At 37.2% G+C, this 15,727-nt stretch overlaps 1 protein-coding gene across 2 annotated transcripts in view; it reads right to left on the bottom strand.

Moving 5' to 3' along the window:
• Window positions 1-111: 111 nt before the first annotated feature.
• The window catches only part of LOC127413384 (macrophage colony-stimulating factor 1 receptor-like), a 30,479-nt gene continuing 14,863 nt past the window's right edge, over window positions 112-15,727 (bottom strand). Inside the window, exons 11-21 of one of the 2 annotated variants that reach the window (XM_051650516.1) lie at window positions 14,960-15,086; window positions 14,774-14,878; window positions 12,597-12,707; window positions 12,334-12,496; window positions 12,112-12,194; window positions 11,870-11,979; window positions 11,455-11,577; window positions 11,254-11,365; window positions 11,057-11,156; window positions 8,500-8,608; window positions 112-5,091 (exon numbers count right to left, since the gene is read on the bottom strand). In XM_051650516.1, coding sequence (XP_051506476.1) covers window positions 4,936-5,091; window positions 8,500-8,608; window positions 11,057-11,156; window positions 11,254-11,365; window positions 11,455-11,577; window positions 11,870-11,979; window positions 12,112-12,194; window positions 12,334-12,496; window positions 12,597-12,707; window positions 14,774-14,878; window positions 14,960-15,086 — 1,299 coding nt within the window. In that variant the 3' untranslated portion in view covers window positions 112-4,935. The remainder of the gene's footprint in view (window positions 5,092-8,499; window positions 8,609-11,056; window positions 11,157-11,253; window positions 11,366-11,454; window positions 11,578-11,869; window positions 11,980-12,111; window positions 12,195-12,333; window positions 12,497-12,596; window positions 12,708-14,773; window positions 14,879-14,959; window positions 15,087-15,727) is intronic. The other variant, XM_051650517.1, reaches the window with a different exon arrangement.

Here is a 15,727-nt window from a genome sequence, read left to right as displayed (position 1 = left end):
TTCACACACTGTTCATAATAACTGAAGTTTGTCTCTCTTTGTCTTTATTTTCTGACACACTTGTTGTAAATATGAAATGTTTTATTGTCTATGGAAGAGTTGAAACCGCTGCAGGCGAAAAATCATCAGTATTTATTTAAGTTTCATATTTTGACAGCTCTTTTTTCATGCATAAAACACAATCTTATCACTTAAACAATGACATGCAGAATTTATTCTCACCGGGTTATTTTTTTTAAATGTGCTCGCAGAAATGCCCGTCATTTGTTTCTCTGGTTCACTTTATGCGTTTCAAGGCAAACAGTATTGGCTGCTGAAACAGCTGACATGACAATAACCTTTGACCTCACAATCTCTCTGAAATAAACCACAATTTCACATGATGTTTTTCATGGTTTGTTAGTAGCTTTCAGTAGTAGTTTCTCTAGTTATATATAAAACATATGCTGATAAAGATCTGGAGATATAAGTGCAGAAGTCATGACAAATACCGACAAAAAGTCATTTTTCAGATCTTGAATACTGGAATATTACAAAAAACTGTTGTGCATGAACTATATAGATAATATGAGTAAATAAGCATTTAATATCTGTTACTACGATATGGCAGTTTGTGCTTTTAGAAAGACAAAATCATCACATTTTAATGCATTTTAGTTAGGGTAAAAAGTGGAGAAATATAAATATGTATAACCCTTTTGAAATGTAAGAATAAATCCAGAGACTGAAAGTTGAAACATTGATCTGTTGCCACTGAAACAAATCTCAAAAAGCATTTGTGTTATTTATGATCTCCTAAAAACACAAACAAATCAGTTCTCATTTCCTGCAGTGATGAAAGTGTCAATTTTCAAATGAAACTAAAGTTGTTTACGTTTCATTTTGTTACAGTAAAGAAGTAAATGTCATTCGCTCTCACAGACTGTGACTTAATAGTTCACTCAAAAATGACATCATTACGTACTCACCCTTATGTCGTTCAAAACCCATATTCTGTGAAACAGAAAATAAATGATAGCAGGAAAGATAACAGCATATCGTTTTTTTGGGTAAACTATTAAGTCGTCTACAATAAAAAAAAGAAAAAAAAAGGCTTGTCTATCAATGAGAATGCATTTAACCTTTGACCCCAGGTCATCTAAAGAAATAAGATGCCGACCGCCTGACCTCAGAAACGATATTGCACCAACAGCATGTCAATATTTCACCAATTCTAGGCGTGGAGCTGCCCTCCAAACCCGAGCTGAACTCACGCTATCATTCTTAGCGACCGTAATCATTGTGAGACGCTGTAAAATACTTTGTTTGCCAAGTAGGATTGACTGAGAACTAGAGCAGGAGACAGACAGACTCTCTCAATATCTGTCAGTTAATTACCTCTGACCTCTGACCTCTCACCGACACGACCTCATGATGTTCAGTGCAGAAATAATGATTTGCAGAGTCCAAAATTAACACTCGCCTGCATGGAACTGGAATCAGAAGGAATTTAACAAAACCGGTTCCTTAGCGGTTCCATAAACGATCTTTTAGTGCTTTCAAGGAAGAAATATTTGGAAATAAAAAATTATATTCTTACTAGATTTTCTGCCCTCAGCAGTCTGTACCAAGAGATCATTTGATATTTTAACAGAAAAGATTCTTGCAATAGTGCATCAACAAACATCCAGTAATTACTTTTTAGATTTAAGTCTCACAAGTCTCAAGTGCACATAACACAGTAACAGTTCTCAGTTCATTTCGAGTCAGACGTGGTGAAATGAGTGACTTGCAGTTCAGAACGTTTTTCGTTCACTAAAAAGGACCGGCTTATAAGAGTCATTCGTTCGAGAGGTCACGCTGTATGTTTTGCCCTTAGATTCAAAAGAACCGACTCATGAGAGTCATTTGTTTGGGAATCGGATTGAACTGTTCGCGCTGTATGTTTTGCCCTGTAGATTCAAAAGAACCGACTCATGAGAGTCATTTGTTTGGGAATTGGACTTAACTGGTCACACTGTATGTTTTGCCCTGTAGATTCAAAAGAACCGACTCATGAGAGTCATTTGTTTGGGAATCGGATTGAACTGTTCGCGCTGTATGTTTTGCCCTGTAGATTCAAAAGAACCGACTCATGAGAGTCATTTGTTTGGGAATTGGACTTAACTGGTCACACTGTATGTTTTGCCCGATAGATTCAAAAGAACCGACTCATGAGAGTCATTTGTTTGGGAATCGGATTGAACTGTTCGCGCTCTATGTTTTGCCCTGTAGATTCAAAAGAACCGACTCATGAGAGTAATTTGTTTGGGAATCGGATTGAACTGTTCGCGCTCTATGTTTTGCCCTGTAGATTCAAAAGAACCGACTCATGAGAGTCATTTGTTTGGGAATCAAATTGAACTGTTCGCGCTGTATGTTTTGCCCTGTAGATTCAAAAGAACCGACTCATGAGAGTCATTTGTTTGGGAATCGGATTGAACTGTTCGCGCTGTATGTTTTGCCCTGTAGATTCAAAAGAAACGACTCATGAGAGTCATTTGTTTGGGAATTGAATTGAACTGTTCGCACTGTATGTTTTACCCTGTAGATTCAAAAGAACCGACTCATGAGAGTCATTTGATTGGGAATTGATGTATGTTTTGCCTTGTAGATTCAAAAGAACCGACTCATGAGAGTCATTTGTTTGGGAATTGGATTGAACTGTTCGCACTGTATGTTTTGCCTTGTAGATTCAAAAGAACCGACTCATGAGAGTCATTTGTTTGGGAATTGGATTGAACTGTTCGCGCTCTATGTTCTGCCCTGTAGATTCAAAAGAACCGACTCATGAGAGTCATTTGATTGGGAATTGATGTATATTTTGCCTTGTAGATTCAAAAGAACCGACTCATGAGAGTCATTTGTTTGGGAATTGGATTGAACTGTTCGCACTGTATGTTTTGCCCTGTAGATTCAAAAGAACCGACTCATGAGAGTCATTTGTTTGGGAATCGGATTGAACTGTTCGCACTATATGTTTCGCCCTGTAGATTCAAAAGAACCGACTCATGAGAGTCATTTGTTTGGGAATCGGATTGAACTGTTCGCGCTGTATGTTTCGCCCTGTAGATTCAAAAGAACCGACTCATGAGAGTCATTTGTTTGGGAATTGGACTTAACTGGTCACACTGTATGTTTTGCCCTGTAGATTCAAAAGAACCGACTCATGAGAGTCATTTGTTTGGGAATCGGATTGAACTGTTCGCGCTGTATGTTTTGCCCTGTAGATTCAAAAGAACCGACTCATGAGAGTCATTTGATTGGGAATCGGATTGAACTGTTCGCGCTGTATGTTTCGCCCTGTAGATTCAAAAGAACCGACTCATGAGAGTCATTTGATTGGGAATCGGATTGAACTGTTTGCGCTGTATGTTTTGCCTTGTAGATTCAAAAGAACCGACTCATGAGAGTCATTTGTTTGGGAATTGGACTTAACTGGTCACACTGTATGTTTTGCCCTGTAGATTCAAAAGAACCGACTCATGAGAGTTATTTGTTTGGGAATCTATTTGAACTGTTCGCGCTGTATGTTTTGCCCTGTAGATTCAAAAGAACCGACTCATGAGAGTCATTTGTTTGGGAATTGGATTGAATTGTTTGCACTGTATGTTTTGCCTTGTAGATTCAAAAGAACCGACTCATGAGAGTCATTTGTTTGGGAATTGGACTTAACTGGTCACACTGTATGTTTTGCCCTGTAGATTCAAAAGAACCGACTCATGAGAGTCATTTGTTTGGGAATCGGACTACACTGGTCACGCTGTGTGTTTCAAACTGTACATAAAAAAAATGACTCATAAGAGATTGAATTGACTCATATACTGTAGATTGAAAATAAATGACTCATAAAAGTAATTTGTTCTGAAATCGGACTACACTGTGTTTTAAAATCTAGATAAAAATAAAAATAAATAAATGACTCCTAAGAGATTGAACTGACTCACATGGATTTAAAAGAACTGACTCATGAGAGTCATTTGTTCAGGATTCGGGTTGTATGTTTCATGCTGCAGATTCAACAGCGATGAACCGCTGAATGGTAAAGCGGGAAGCTTTGTCAGAGTATTTTAGCAGGGTATCCCATCCGCATGGGTGGAAGAAGTCACGTTCAGGAATCGTTAATGGAACTGAAAGTCATGAAAATAATCCGGTTTCGGTATTATATATATATATATATATTTTAAATGAACAATTTAAATAATGCAAAGTATCATTTCATGGCTAGAAATATTTATGGCTGGTAAATACTCTCAATTCACTCATCATTGGCAGGTATGGCACAACATTAATTTTGGACCCTGTATAAAGACAACAGTTGAATTACGTGTAACAGCTGAAGTGTACGTCAACAGTTTGTTTGTTTATATGAGATTTACTTTGATTGTGAAATCAAAAACACGACTGACATGCAGAACATCTTTAAATTGGAAGATGCTGTGTTTGTAAATAAACTGCAACAGAGAAGTTAAATTCAACTCCGAAAGCAAAACCAAATCTGAGGTTTTTGACTTTCAAGAGATCTGTCAGAGAAGTGAAACCAGTGGAGTTCAGGAGTTCAAGAGTTCTGTCACTTGAAAGATGTCAACATGGAAAGGTTGTGTGCATGAACTCAAAAACCATCAACAAAACTACACACGGTCAAAGAAAAACCACAATGACTTCATTAAATACAGATTCACTTGCATATTGTTGGGCTTGTGCAGTTGCTGGATAATATCGATAAATGAAAATGTTCCCATATAAAATCTTTGTCCTGAATTTAATTTGATACAACACATTTAAACTTAGCCGCGGAGCTCAAGATTGTTTACAACAGCAAATTATCTGACAGACTGTAAAATCACAAGACCGTGTGCGTTTGATGACCAACAAACAGAAATAAAACCGACAGGAATGCATGAGTTAGTTTGACTCTCAGCAGAACTGGTAGTTATTTGCTTTCATGAGCGGTTGATCCTCTTCCTCCTGGTCACATGACGTCTCACACAACGACTCATCGTGCTTCAGAGGGTCACATGTCTCCAGTTCTTCTTCATGCGCTTCGGATTGGACGTTCTTGTACTCTGTCTGCTGCAAAGGAATGGGACAATTATGGGAGACCACCAGTTGAACTTTACACAGGCTTTGTTTGGAATAGCATACTACTGTAACGATTTCTGCCAGATCTGTATACTGTAGAAATAGTAGTAGTATGATAGTATGATATTCCGAAAATGGCTTTTACACTGGTTAACCCTTGTGTTGTGTTCGTTTTTGTTCCCGGTCAAAAATGACCGGCCCACTTAGATTGATTGTAAATCTCTCATATTGCATATATTATCACAAGATATTGCATGAAATCATTTTGTTAACTTATATTTTGTAATTGTGACAGGTTTTGTACTCCGTTTTTGAACATATTTTTAAAAAAATATATTTTTATTGATACAAGAATTCGTTGAACTGAGCTCATACCGGGCAGAAAACAAAAATATATATAATAATTACATAATAAATTAATAACTATTGCTTGATCTATACAAAATAGGTGTCATTTTAAAGTTTAGAATCTGGACTTTACAATACATATAGCTGATGGTTTTTAATTTACTGACAATAAATTCCATATTTTGCAAATTTGTTATCACAACAATTATATTCAGAGTTGGTAAAACCATAAAAAAGATGAGATATACATGTGTTATATATTGTAGAAATTGTGAAATCTTTTATTTAAGGATAGTGATCATATGAAGCCATTTATTATCACACAGTTGTTTGGCTCCTTTTTAAATCATAATGATAACAGAAATCACCCAAATGTTCAAAAGTTTACATACCCTTGAATGTTTGGCCTTATTACAGGCACACAAGGTGACACACACAAGTTTAAATGACAATTAAAGGTTAATTTCCCACACCTGTGGCTTTTTAAATTGCAATTAGTGTCTGTGTATAAATAGTCAATGAGTTTGTTAGCTCTCACGTGGATGCACTGAGCAGGCTAGATACTGAGCCATGGGGAGCAGAAAAGAACTGTCAAAAGACCTGCGTAACAAGGTAATGGGACTTTATAAAGATGGAAAAGGATATAAAAAGATATCCAAAGTCTTGAAAATGCCAGTCAGTACTGTTCAATCACTTATTAAGAAGTGGAAAATTCAGGGATCTCTTGATACCAAGCCAAGGTCAGGTAGACCAAGAAAGATTTCAGCCACAACTGCCAGAAGAATTGTTCGGGATACAAAGAAAACCCACAGGTAACCTCAGGAGAAATACAGGCTGATCTGGAAAAAGACGGTGTGGTTGTTTCAATGAGCACAATACGACGATACTTGAACAAAAATGAGCTGCATGGTCAAGTTGCCAGAAAGAAGCCTTTACTGCGGCAATGCCACAAAAAAGCCCAGTTACAATAAGCCCGACAACACCTTGACACGCCTCACAGCTTCTGGCACACTGTAATTTGGAGTGACGAGACCAAAATAGAGCTTTATGGTCACAACCATAAGCGCTATATTTGGAGAGGGGTCAACAAGGCCTATAGTGAAAAGAATACCATCCCCACTGTGAAGCATGGTGGTGGCTCACTGATGTTTTGGGGGTGTGTGAGCTCTAAAGGCACGGGGAATCTTGTGAAAATTGATGGCAAGATGAATGCAGCATGTTATCAGAAAATACTGGCAGACAATTTGCATTCTTCTGCAAGCTGCACATGGGACACTCTTGGACTGTCCAGCATGACAATGATCCTAAGCACAAGGCCAAGTTGACCTTCTAGTGGTTACAGCAGAAAAAGGTGAAGGTTCTGGAGTGGCCATCACAGTCTCCTGACCTTAATATCATCGAGTCACTCTGGGGAGATCACAAACGTGCGGTTCATGCAAGACGACCAAAGACTTTGCATGACCTGGAGGCATTTTGCCAAGACGAATGGGCAGCTATACCACCTGCAAGAATTTGGGGCCTCATAGACAACTATTACAAAAGACTGCACGCTGTCATTGATGCTAAAGGGGGCAATACACAGTATTAAAAACTAAGGGTATGCAGACTTTTGAACAGGGATCATTTCATTTTTTTCTTTGTTGTCATGTTTTGTTTTATGATTGTGCCATTCTGTTATAACCTACAGTTGAATATGAATCCCAGAAGAAATAAAAGAAATGTGTTTTGCCTGCTCACACATGTTTTCTTTAAAAATGGTACATATATTACCAATTCTCCCAGGGTATGCAAACTTTTGAGCACAACTGTAAATATAATGAACAGGAGTGTCTTTTTGTCACATTTTTCCTTATTACTTCCTGAAACATACATATAACATAGACAGTGATATGGTGTAACTTACAGCAGACTATCCCAATTCAAACGAGCCTAAACACAACATAATATGACGAGTAGATCTTGAAATATTCCTCAAAGAGTGTACATGGAAAGACGATGCACAAAAGGGTGCTCCACACATGTTGTGTGTTTTTGTGAGTGTGTTTGTGTGTGTTGTGTGTTGTGCAAACACGCATCCACATATGTGTTCATCTAAAAGATTTGGGATGCTCCTGAACACTTAATATTTCTGTATTTTGTAGTCTTATCCATTCATTTCCAATGGCCGGTCATTTTTGACCGGGAACAAAACAAGTGTAACAAAGTGAAATAAAAACAAAAAAATGTCAAGAAAATGGTGTTTTCAGATATGTAAAACAAAGTCAAGGAATTTTATTCCAATTGGATTAAGCAAAAATGATAAGAACACAACGTAAGTGTTAAGGCTATGTTCGAAGTAGCATACTACTCTTAATATTCTCTAAGTATGCAGTATGTGTAGTGTGCACAGTATGTCACACTTTGTTTGTTTTACATAAAATTGGACTCAAAATGCAAAAGAACTATCAAAGATCCACCGATATTGTTTTTATAATGACCGATATGATACTGATTATTTTGTGTTATTTAGTGTCCGATAACCAATATGCATAGCCGATTTTTAATTCTTGCTTTAATTCTCCCCCTCACTTATATAATATTCAAGATCTAGTTTTGTGTCTAACTTAATCGGTAAACCTGATATTAAAGAACCGATAACCAATTAAGTGTAAATATCGGTTAAAAATATCAGTCAAACCGATTATCGGTTAATCTCTAATAAACATATGTATTTCTGACATGATAACTGGAGGGCGCTTGCAGAATTAAACATGCAACATAAATCGATCATGTGACAACCATTTAGTATACTACTGTTTGAAATGTTTATGGTTACATCCTGCATAGTGTCACATACTACCATACCACTTTATTACTATTTTTTTGCCATTTACAGATGCAAGTAGTATTGTAGTTCAGAATTTAGCCAGTTTGTAAAATGCAGTATACAGTGTTTACTGTGCAGTACGCACTAAGCAGTGCACTAATATTCCATTTCGAACAAGTCATTGTCTTGAGCGAATTTTCCAGGTCTCAGAGCAGGTTGATAATACAGCTGTGAACTGAGTTTACCTGCTCGTCAGGTGCGTCTCCCAGCATCCTCTCGATGAGTTGAATGATCTTACTGAAGGTCGGTCTGTCAGCGGGTTCCAGGTTCCAGCACATCTTCATGATTGTATACCTGCACAACGTTTCAGTCAGTGAATTCACAAGAACATGAGACTGAGTCATACTGTATTTCACCCCAAATTACAGTATTACAGTGAGGAGAGTCTGAGAATCACAATAACAAACAAACGATTTACGCATTTCAATTTTACAGCAAAATGACATCAAACTGAACTGAATAATAATCTTTGATCAAATAAAAAACTAAATATTTTCAGGTTTAAATACCGTAATTCAGTTTGGTTATGAAATTGAAATGCGTAAACCTTAAAAATAGGCTAAAATATTTTTTGAGTGAATATTATAGGAATGAAAACTAGATACACACCAAGAACTATAACTATAATGATAACTGTAATGATAAAGTTTTAAGAAACGTTATTACACCACAACTATAACGATAACGACACAGAGGAACGATATCGTTGGGATTTTGGAAGTTTGATGTTGGCTTGACAAAGCCTTGTCTGAAAATGTAAACTAGTTTTAAAAATTAAAAATAAGACAAACCGCCAGCTAGTCAGACAGGATGTTACAAAGCAGCTTAAAGCAGATCAAAAGCCTTTTGTGGGTTTGTTTACATTTGAATGTTCTGAGAATTGGAGTTTGAATTAACGAGCATTCCGTTGGCCCATTCGAACATTCCGTCAATGTAAGTCTATGGGACTTTTTCGAATTTTAATTGTCTGCTGTGCAAAAACCGTAAGTCCGATCAGTTAGAAAAGAAATAGCACACTAAGTCTGAACAGCATGAAGGTCTGTACCAATTTTAGTAGATGTTGATTGAAAGCTCAAGGAGCCGTCAATGGTCTTGTTTTAAGGATTTTGAAAAACCCCTAAAACAAGTTTGTAGAATAACAGTATGCCGGCTTTGTCAAGCCAACATAATAATATTTTTTACATTACAATAATGGCAATTTTATGGTGAAAAGTGCTTAACTGTCGTGAAAATAAATGTCACAATGCAAAACATCTTAATTTTTAAACAAAAAATAGGCTTAATTTTTCTGTTTTGGCTTAATAATCTAAAAGGAGTGACACAGTTTGCTTAGCTCAGTGACAGTATAGTTCAGCTATTTTCAAATAGTGTACATTTTCCAATAATTATCTTTTTTTTTTTTTTACAACAAGTAATGGTGTAGCGTCACATTGTATTGTGAATGCAGCTTTACAGCCGCTCATGCGAGTGAATCGGTTTAAATGATGCTGCCTTCATGTGCTATCGGAATTATCCCACTTCTAAAGTGGTAATTACAAGTATGTTGCATTCAAGTGCTTTGTTGTCAGAAAACAACTTTAATTTATATATATTTCTTGAGTAACTTTTATTTTGACACCATAACAAATATTACTCAGCTTGCTGACGATAAGGGAATTTTGGTCAAATACAAGCTATTTTCACAGTGTAAAAATGTACAACATGCATCAAATGTTTGCTGATATACATTAATGAACATGACCAAAACGGTAAGTGCTAACAATTAACTGTATTTAGAAAAATAAATAAAATCAGTCATTCACTACAGAAACTGTACTCTTCTCCGCCATGCTGAAAGTTTAGGACTCTTCCCATCTCAGAAACTCTGGGATCAAAATTCGTAATTACGACTTGAGGAGACGTTCATGTGCAACTTCCGAGAGGGAAAACTCGTATTTACGATAATTCCGATAGCACATGAAGGCAACATAAATGATCAGAGCAGAGCAGAAGTGATATTTCAGTACAGTAAAGTAACTATAAAACACACAACACAAAGAGAAACAAAGACAGTGTGGAAAACCCAGAGTTTGTAAGCATGAAATGTGTGTAAAATGACGATTGTCAGTCTGATCAAGTGTTTAACACGCAGAACTAAAGATTCATGCAGCGGAAAAAATAAAAAAGCATCAGAGGGAGAGTGAGATGGAGAGTTTGGAGAATATCAACTCAAAACCTCTCCACTTAACCCATCAGAGAGCCAGTGGAGCAGAATTGCAATGCTTGTTTAAAGCAGTTAAATAATACCTATTTTTATGTCTTTTGGTATATTTGTTGGTAAAAATGGTAGCTGACACTCAGCTGTCACTCAGTATCAAAACATCAAGTTTTGGTGGGAAAAGAATTGCATATTGAATGGCTCAGCTTGCTAATAAATCACAGAAAATTCACATTGAATCAAAGTAAACTTAAATATCAAGGTTTTTATAATCAGTGGCTTCATAAAAAACAGTTTTAAGGAGGAAAAAGAAAATACATAATCTACGTCAATGCTTGGGTTTCTGGGGGTTAAATCATAATAAATCATGACTTTCTAGAAGAAAAATCAAAAATGATTTCTTGATTTTTCATTCGTTTTAATTTTCTATTCTTTGTTTAGTTTAGTATTCATAGTTTTGATGACTACTAATATTCTAAAATATGGATTGTGAGTAATGAGTATGTGTGTTCCAATATCAGTAATACAAATATCATCTCACTTACATCTCTGGTGATGCAAAGTCCGGTCTGGACATCTGATATCCACATTTAATCATTTTATAGAACTTTGAGTCTACTAGGATGTTGGGATACGGGCTTTTACCTGCAACAAATATTACGCCAAGCACAGAGAGTTAGTCATAGAACATCACACTATACTGTATCTCAGTAAAGCTGAATTTCATAATAATTTTTCTCACCCAATGAGAATATTTCCCACAGTAGAATACCGTAAGACCAGACGTCACTCTGTACGGTATAAACACACTCGAAAATACTCTCTGGAGCCATCCACTTCACTGGAAGACGAGCCTTTAAATATAAAGTGAATATTTGTTTATGTTTTCTTTTAGGAGAAAGGATAGACATTTCTGTAGGAAATTCAGTGTGTGCTCCCTCACGTTTCCTTTGACCACGTAGTTAGAATCATTCATGATGTCTCGCGCTAGACCGAAATCACAGATTTTAGCCACTCGTCTGTCGGTCAGCAGAACATTTCTCGCTGCTACATCTCTGTGAATACACTACAGACAGAGAGAGAGAGAGACTGTCTGTTTATAATAAATATATCAATACCATCACCAAGCAGACATGAAATGTGGACATCAATTTTTAAGAAAACTATCAGCTCTAGAAAGTATTATTATTATTATTATTTAGCATGTTTATTAGGAAAATGCACACAGCAGTCACGCTCGGGTCTCAGGAGGTTAATATATTTATGATGTTTCTTGTTTGTGGATAAAATGTCCTTCAGATGTACGTCACGGTTTTTTCCGTGAGTTTGTGAGCTGCAGTTTTAGTACGATGACTCACATTTTTAGCAGCCAGGAAGTCGAGTCCCTGAACCACCTGATAGGAGAATCTGAGCAGATCATCCATGTCCAACGGCCACGAGTCGTCTTCCTGACACTCCAAAGAAGAACCTGCAACACAAGAGGAAGTGGCTCAATTCCAACAGTTTTTCAGGGAGTGCTTTTAAGTTTTAACAATTTACATAGATTGCACATTAACTGAAATGTTGAAGATTTGCAGCTCTTTGTGGTGTGTTGACTGACCCAGAATTGAGTTTGCTGGTCTGGATGTGGCCGGTCTCATGTCCAGATAATTCTCAGAGCAGTTGCTGGAGAGCCCGCTGTCACTATCACGATAAAAGAATGAAAACATGAAGGTATTAGAAAGTTTCATTCCAATAAATCTCAGATAAACACTCGCAGTTAATTTTCAAGTACAATCCTCAAATTGACCCATCACAGCGGTGTTCATGTTTTTAAATGAACCTTCGCAAAAACTCTCGGTCAGCGGTCATGTTCTTATAATCCGTCGCCAGCTCTGGAATGTTTGGAATCGTCATAACGAAGTTCAGGAAGTTCTCTGCTTTGCCACGCAGGAAGTTCAAGAGGTCTCCATGGCAACAGTATTCAGTGATCACCAGTACTGGGCCTGGAAATAAAAAAACTTCTTCTTATCCAGGATATATCTGCTAGATAATCCAGCTAAAACTAGCTTCCGATGGTATCTGTTTGGTAAGACTGAGTCTTACCACCATGTGTGCAGGCACCCAGAAGATTCACGATATTCTTGTGTTGTCCAAGGTGACTCAGTATCTTCAGTTCTGACATCAGAGCCTCTTTCTCGTCAGGATGAGCACTGGCTGCTCCCAGAATGTAACAACACAAATGATTCACTACTGATTTCATAATTGATCACCATTTTCGTTTACCATGAATAATAAGGGTTCCCATGAAAATAGAAAAGGAAATATCAGGGTATTTTAAAATTGTTTTCCTGGCTTTGAAAAGCAGTGAAAACTATATACAGGTATACTAATATATATATATATATATACACACAGTTGAAGTCAGAAGTTTACATACACCTTAGCCAAATACATTTAAACTCAGTTTTTCACAATTCCTGACATTTAATCATAGAAAACATTCCCTGTCTTAGGTCAGTTAGGATCACTACTTTATTTTAAGAATGTGAAATGTCAGAATAATAGTAGAGAGAATGATTTATTTCAGCTTTTATTTCTTTCATCACATTCCCAGTGGGTCAGAAGTTTACATACACTTTGTTAGTATTTGGGAGCACTGCCTTTAAATTGTTTAACTTGAGTCAAACGTTTTGGGTATCCTTCCACAAGCTTCTCACAATAAGTTGCTGGAATTTTGTCCCATTCCTCCAGACAGAACTGGTGTAACTGAGTCAGGTTTGTAGGTCTCCTTGCTCGCACACGCTTTTTCAGTTCTGCCCACAAATGTTCTATCAGATTGAGGTCAGGGCTTTGTGATGGCCACTCCAATACCTTGACTTTGTTGTCCTTAAGCCATTTTGCCACAACTTTGGAGGTATGCTTGGGGTCATTGTCCATTTGGAAGACCCATTTGTGACCGAGCTTTAACTTCCTGGCTGATGTCTTGAGATGTTGCTTCAATATAATATAATTTTCCTTCCTCATGATGCCATCTATTTTGTGAAGTGCACCAGTCCCTCCTGCAGCAAAGCACCCCCACAACATGATGCTGCCACCCCTTTTTCCTCCAAAACATAACGATGGTCATTGTGGCCAAAAAGTTCCATTTTTGTTTCATCAGACCAGAGGACATTTCTCCAAAAAGTAAGATCTTTGTCCACATGTGCACTTGCAAACTGTAGTCTGGCTTTTCTATGGCAGTTTTGGAGCAGTGGCTTCTTCCTTGCTGAGCAGCCTTTCAGGTTATGTCGATATAGGACTCGTTTTACTGTAGATATAGATACTTGTCTACCTGTTTCCTCCAGCATCTTCACAAGATCCTTTGCTGTTGTTCTGTGATTGATTTGCACTTTTCGCACCAAACTATGTTCATCTCTAGGAGACAGAATGCGTCTCCTTCCTGAGCGGTATGATGGCTGCATGGTCCCATGGTGTTTATACTTGTGTACTATTGTTTGTACAGATGAACGTGATACCTTCAGGTGTTTGGAAATTGCTCCCAAGGATGAACCAGACTTGTGGAGGTCCACAATTATTTTTCTGAGGTCTTGGCTGATTTCTTTTGATTTTCCCATGATGTCAAGCAAAGAGGCACTGAGTTTGAAGGTAGGCCTTAAAATACATCCACAGGTACACCTCCAATTCAGTGCACCTCCTATCAGAAGCTAATTGGCTAATTGTCTAAAGGCTTGACATCATTTTCTGGAATTTTCCAAGCTGCTTAAAGGCACAGTTAGTGTATGTAAACTTCTGACCCACTGGAATTGTGATATAGTCAATTAAAAGTGAAACAATCTGTCTAAACTCGTGTCATGCACAAAGTAGATGTCCTAAACGACTTGCCAAAACTATAGTTTGCTAATATTAAATATGTGGAGTGGTTAAAAAAGTGGTTTTAATGACTTCAACCTAAATGTATGTAAACTTCTGACTTGAACTGTATATATATAGGTCGCATTGCAAAAAAAATCAGACCTGTATCTGATTTAGGACCACATATGGAAGTGGCCCAAATCAGAATCGAAAAGATCAGATTGCATGTGGTTTGTGCTGTTCACACTGTTATGAAAAAAGCAGATCTGAGTCACATATGCACAGCAATTCTGTACTAATTTGGCTCCAAAATATTTCAGTTTAGGAGCTAATGGATCCATAGTCATTTTTGTTAGTCTGGAGACCTGATTACCATGGTACACATTCAAAAAACATGGTTTAGCAAGTTATATGTGGTGTTTTCTGACCTTTCAGCATTTTCACAGCAACACGAATGACGTTGTTGTCTTTTCCCAGACCGTACGCTGTGGCCTCCACAACTTTACCAAACGCTCCTGCACCCAGAGTTTTACCTGCACACACAAGAGACACAATCACTCCATCAGTGCTTCAGGTACACACAGTGTGTACAGTATCTGTGAGCCAGTACACACCAAGCTTCAGTTTGTCTCGGGGAAACTCCCACTTCTCATTGTATGGCAGTTGTGTCGGGTCGATGAAGGTGTAGTTGTTCCCGTTTGTAGCTTCAATGATCTTCCAGCGGATCTTGTATCTGGGTTTCTAACGACAGAGAATAGACAGAAACTAGAGTTCAGTCAAGAGTTTTTTTTACCAATACAACACTGTGGAGCAACGAAAAACGTATAAAGTCAACATGAAATGCCCTTCACATGTCATTATACTTCTGTAATTTGATGTATTTCTGAAAAATGGAAAATTAGACGACTTGACCTCAGCTGAAAAGGAAAGTCACTTCATATGAAGTCAAGTTATTACTTCTTTAAGAGAGATTATGAAGATGAACATTTGTTTACTCTGGAATAATATGCATGATGCATAATACCAGGAATGTGTATTAAGAAAGTAAACAGGGTCAATTTTGATTTCATGTTGTCTATAAGCATCTGTTAACATCTTCAACTCTCGTGCATATTTTTTTCTGCTGCCTGCAATTTTTCACATCCAAATGTATAAGCTCACCTTACACACATACAGTGTGCTAATTGTAAAAAAATTGGTCTAATTTTACAGAACACCCCCCCCCAACACCTAAAACAAATTCATAAATAATACTGTATATGTTTACAATCTCATGATGAACAATTAAAAAAATAAATCTAGCTTGTTTGTTTTTATAAGCATGTAATTGTGATTCTATTTGCTCTATCCCCCTGCAAAAAGTCTTATTTCATTCCACTAGA

Source organism: Myxocyprinus asiaticus, chromosome 22, assembly GCF_019703515.2.
Source record: "Myxocyprinus asiaticus isolate MX2 ecotype Aquarium Trade chromosome 22, UBuf_Myxa_2, whole genome shotgun sequence".
NCBI lineage: Eukaryota > Metazoa > Chordata > Actinopteri > Cypriniformes > Catostomidae > Myxocyprinus > Myxocyprinus asiaticus.
This window is presented reverse-complemented; position numbering and strand designations above follow the sequence as displayed.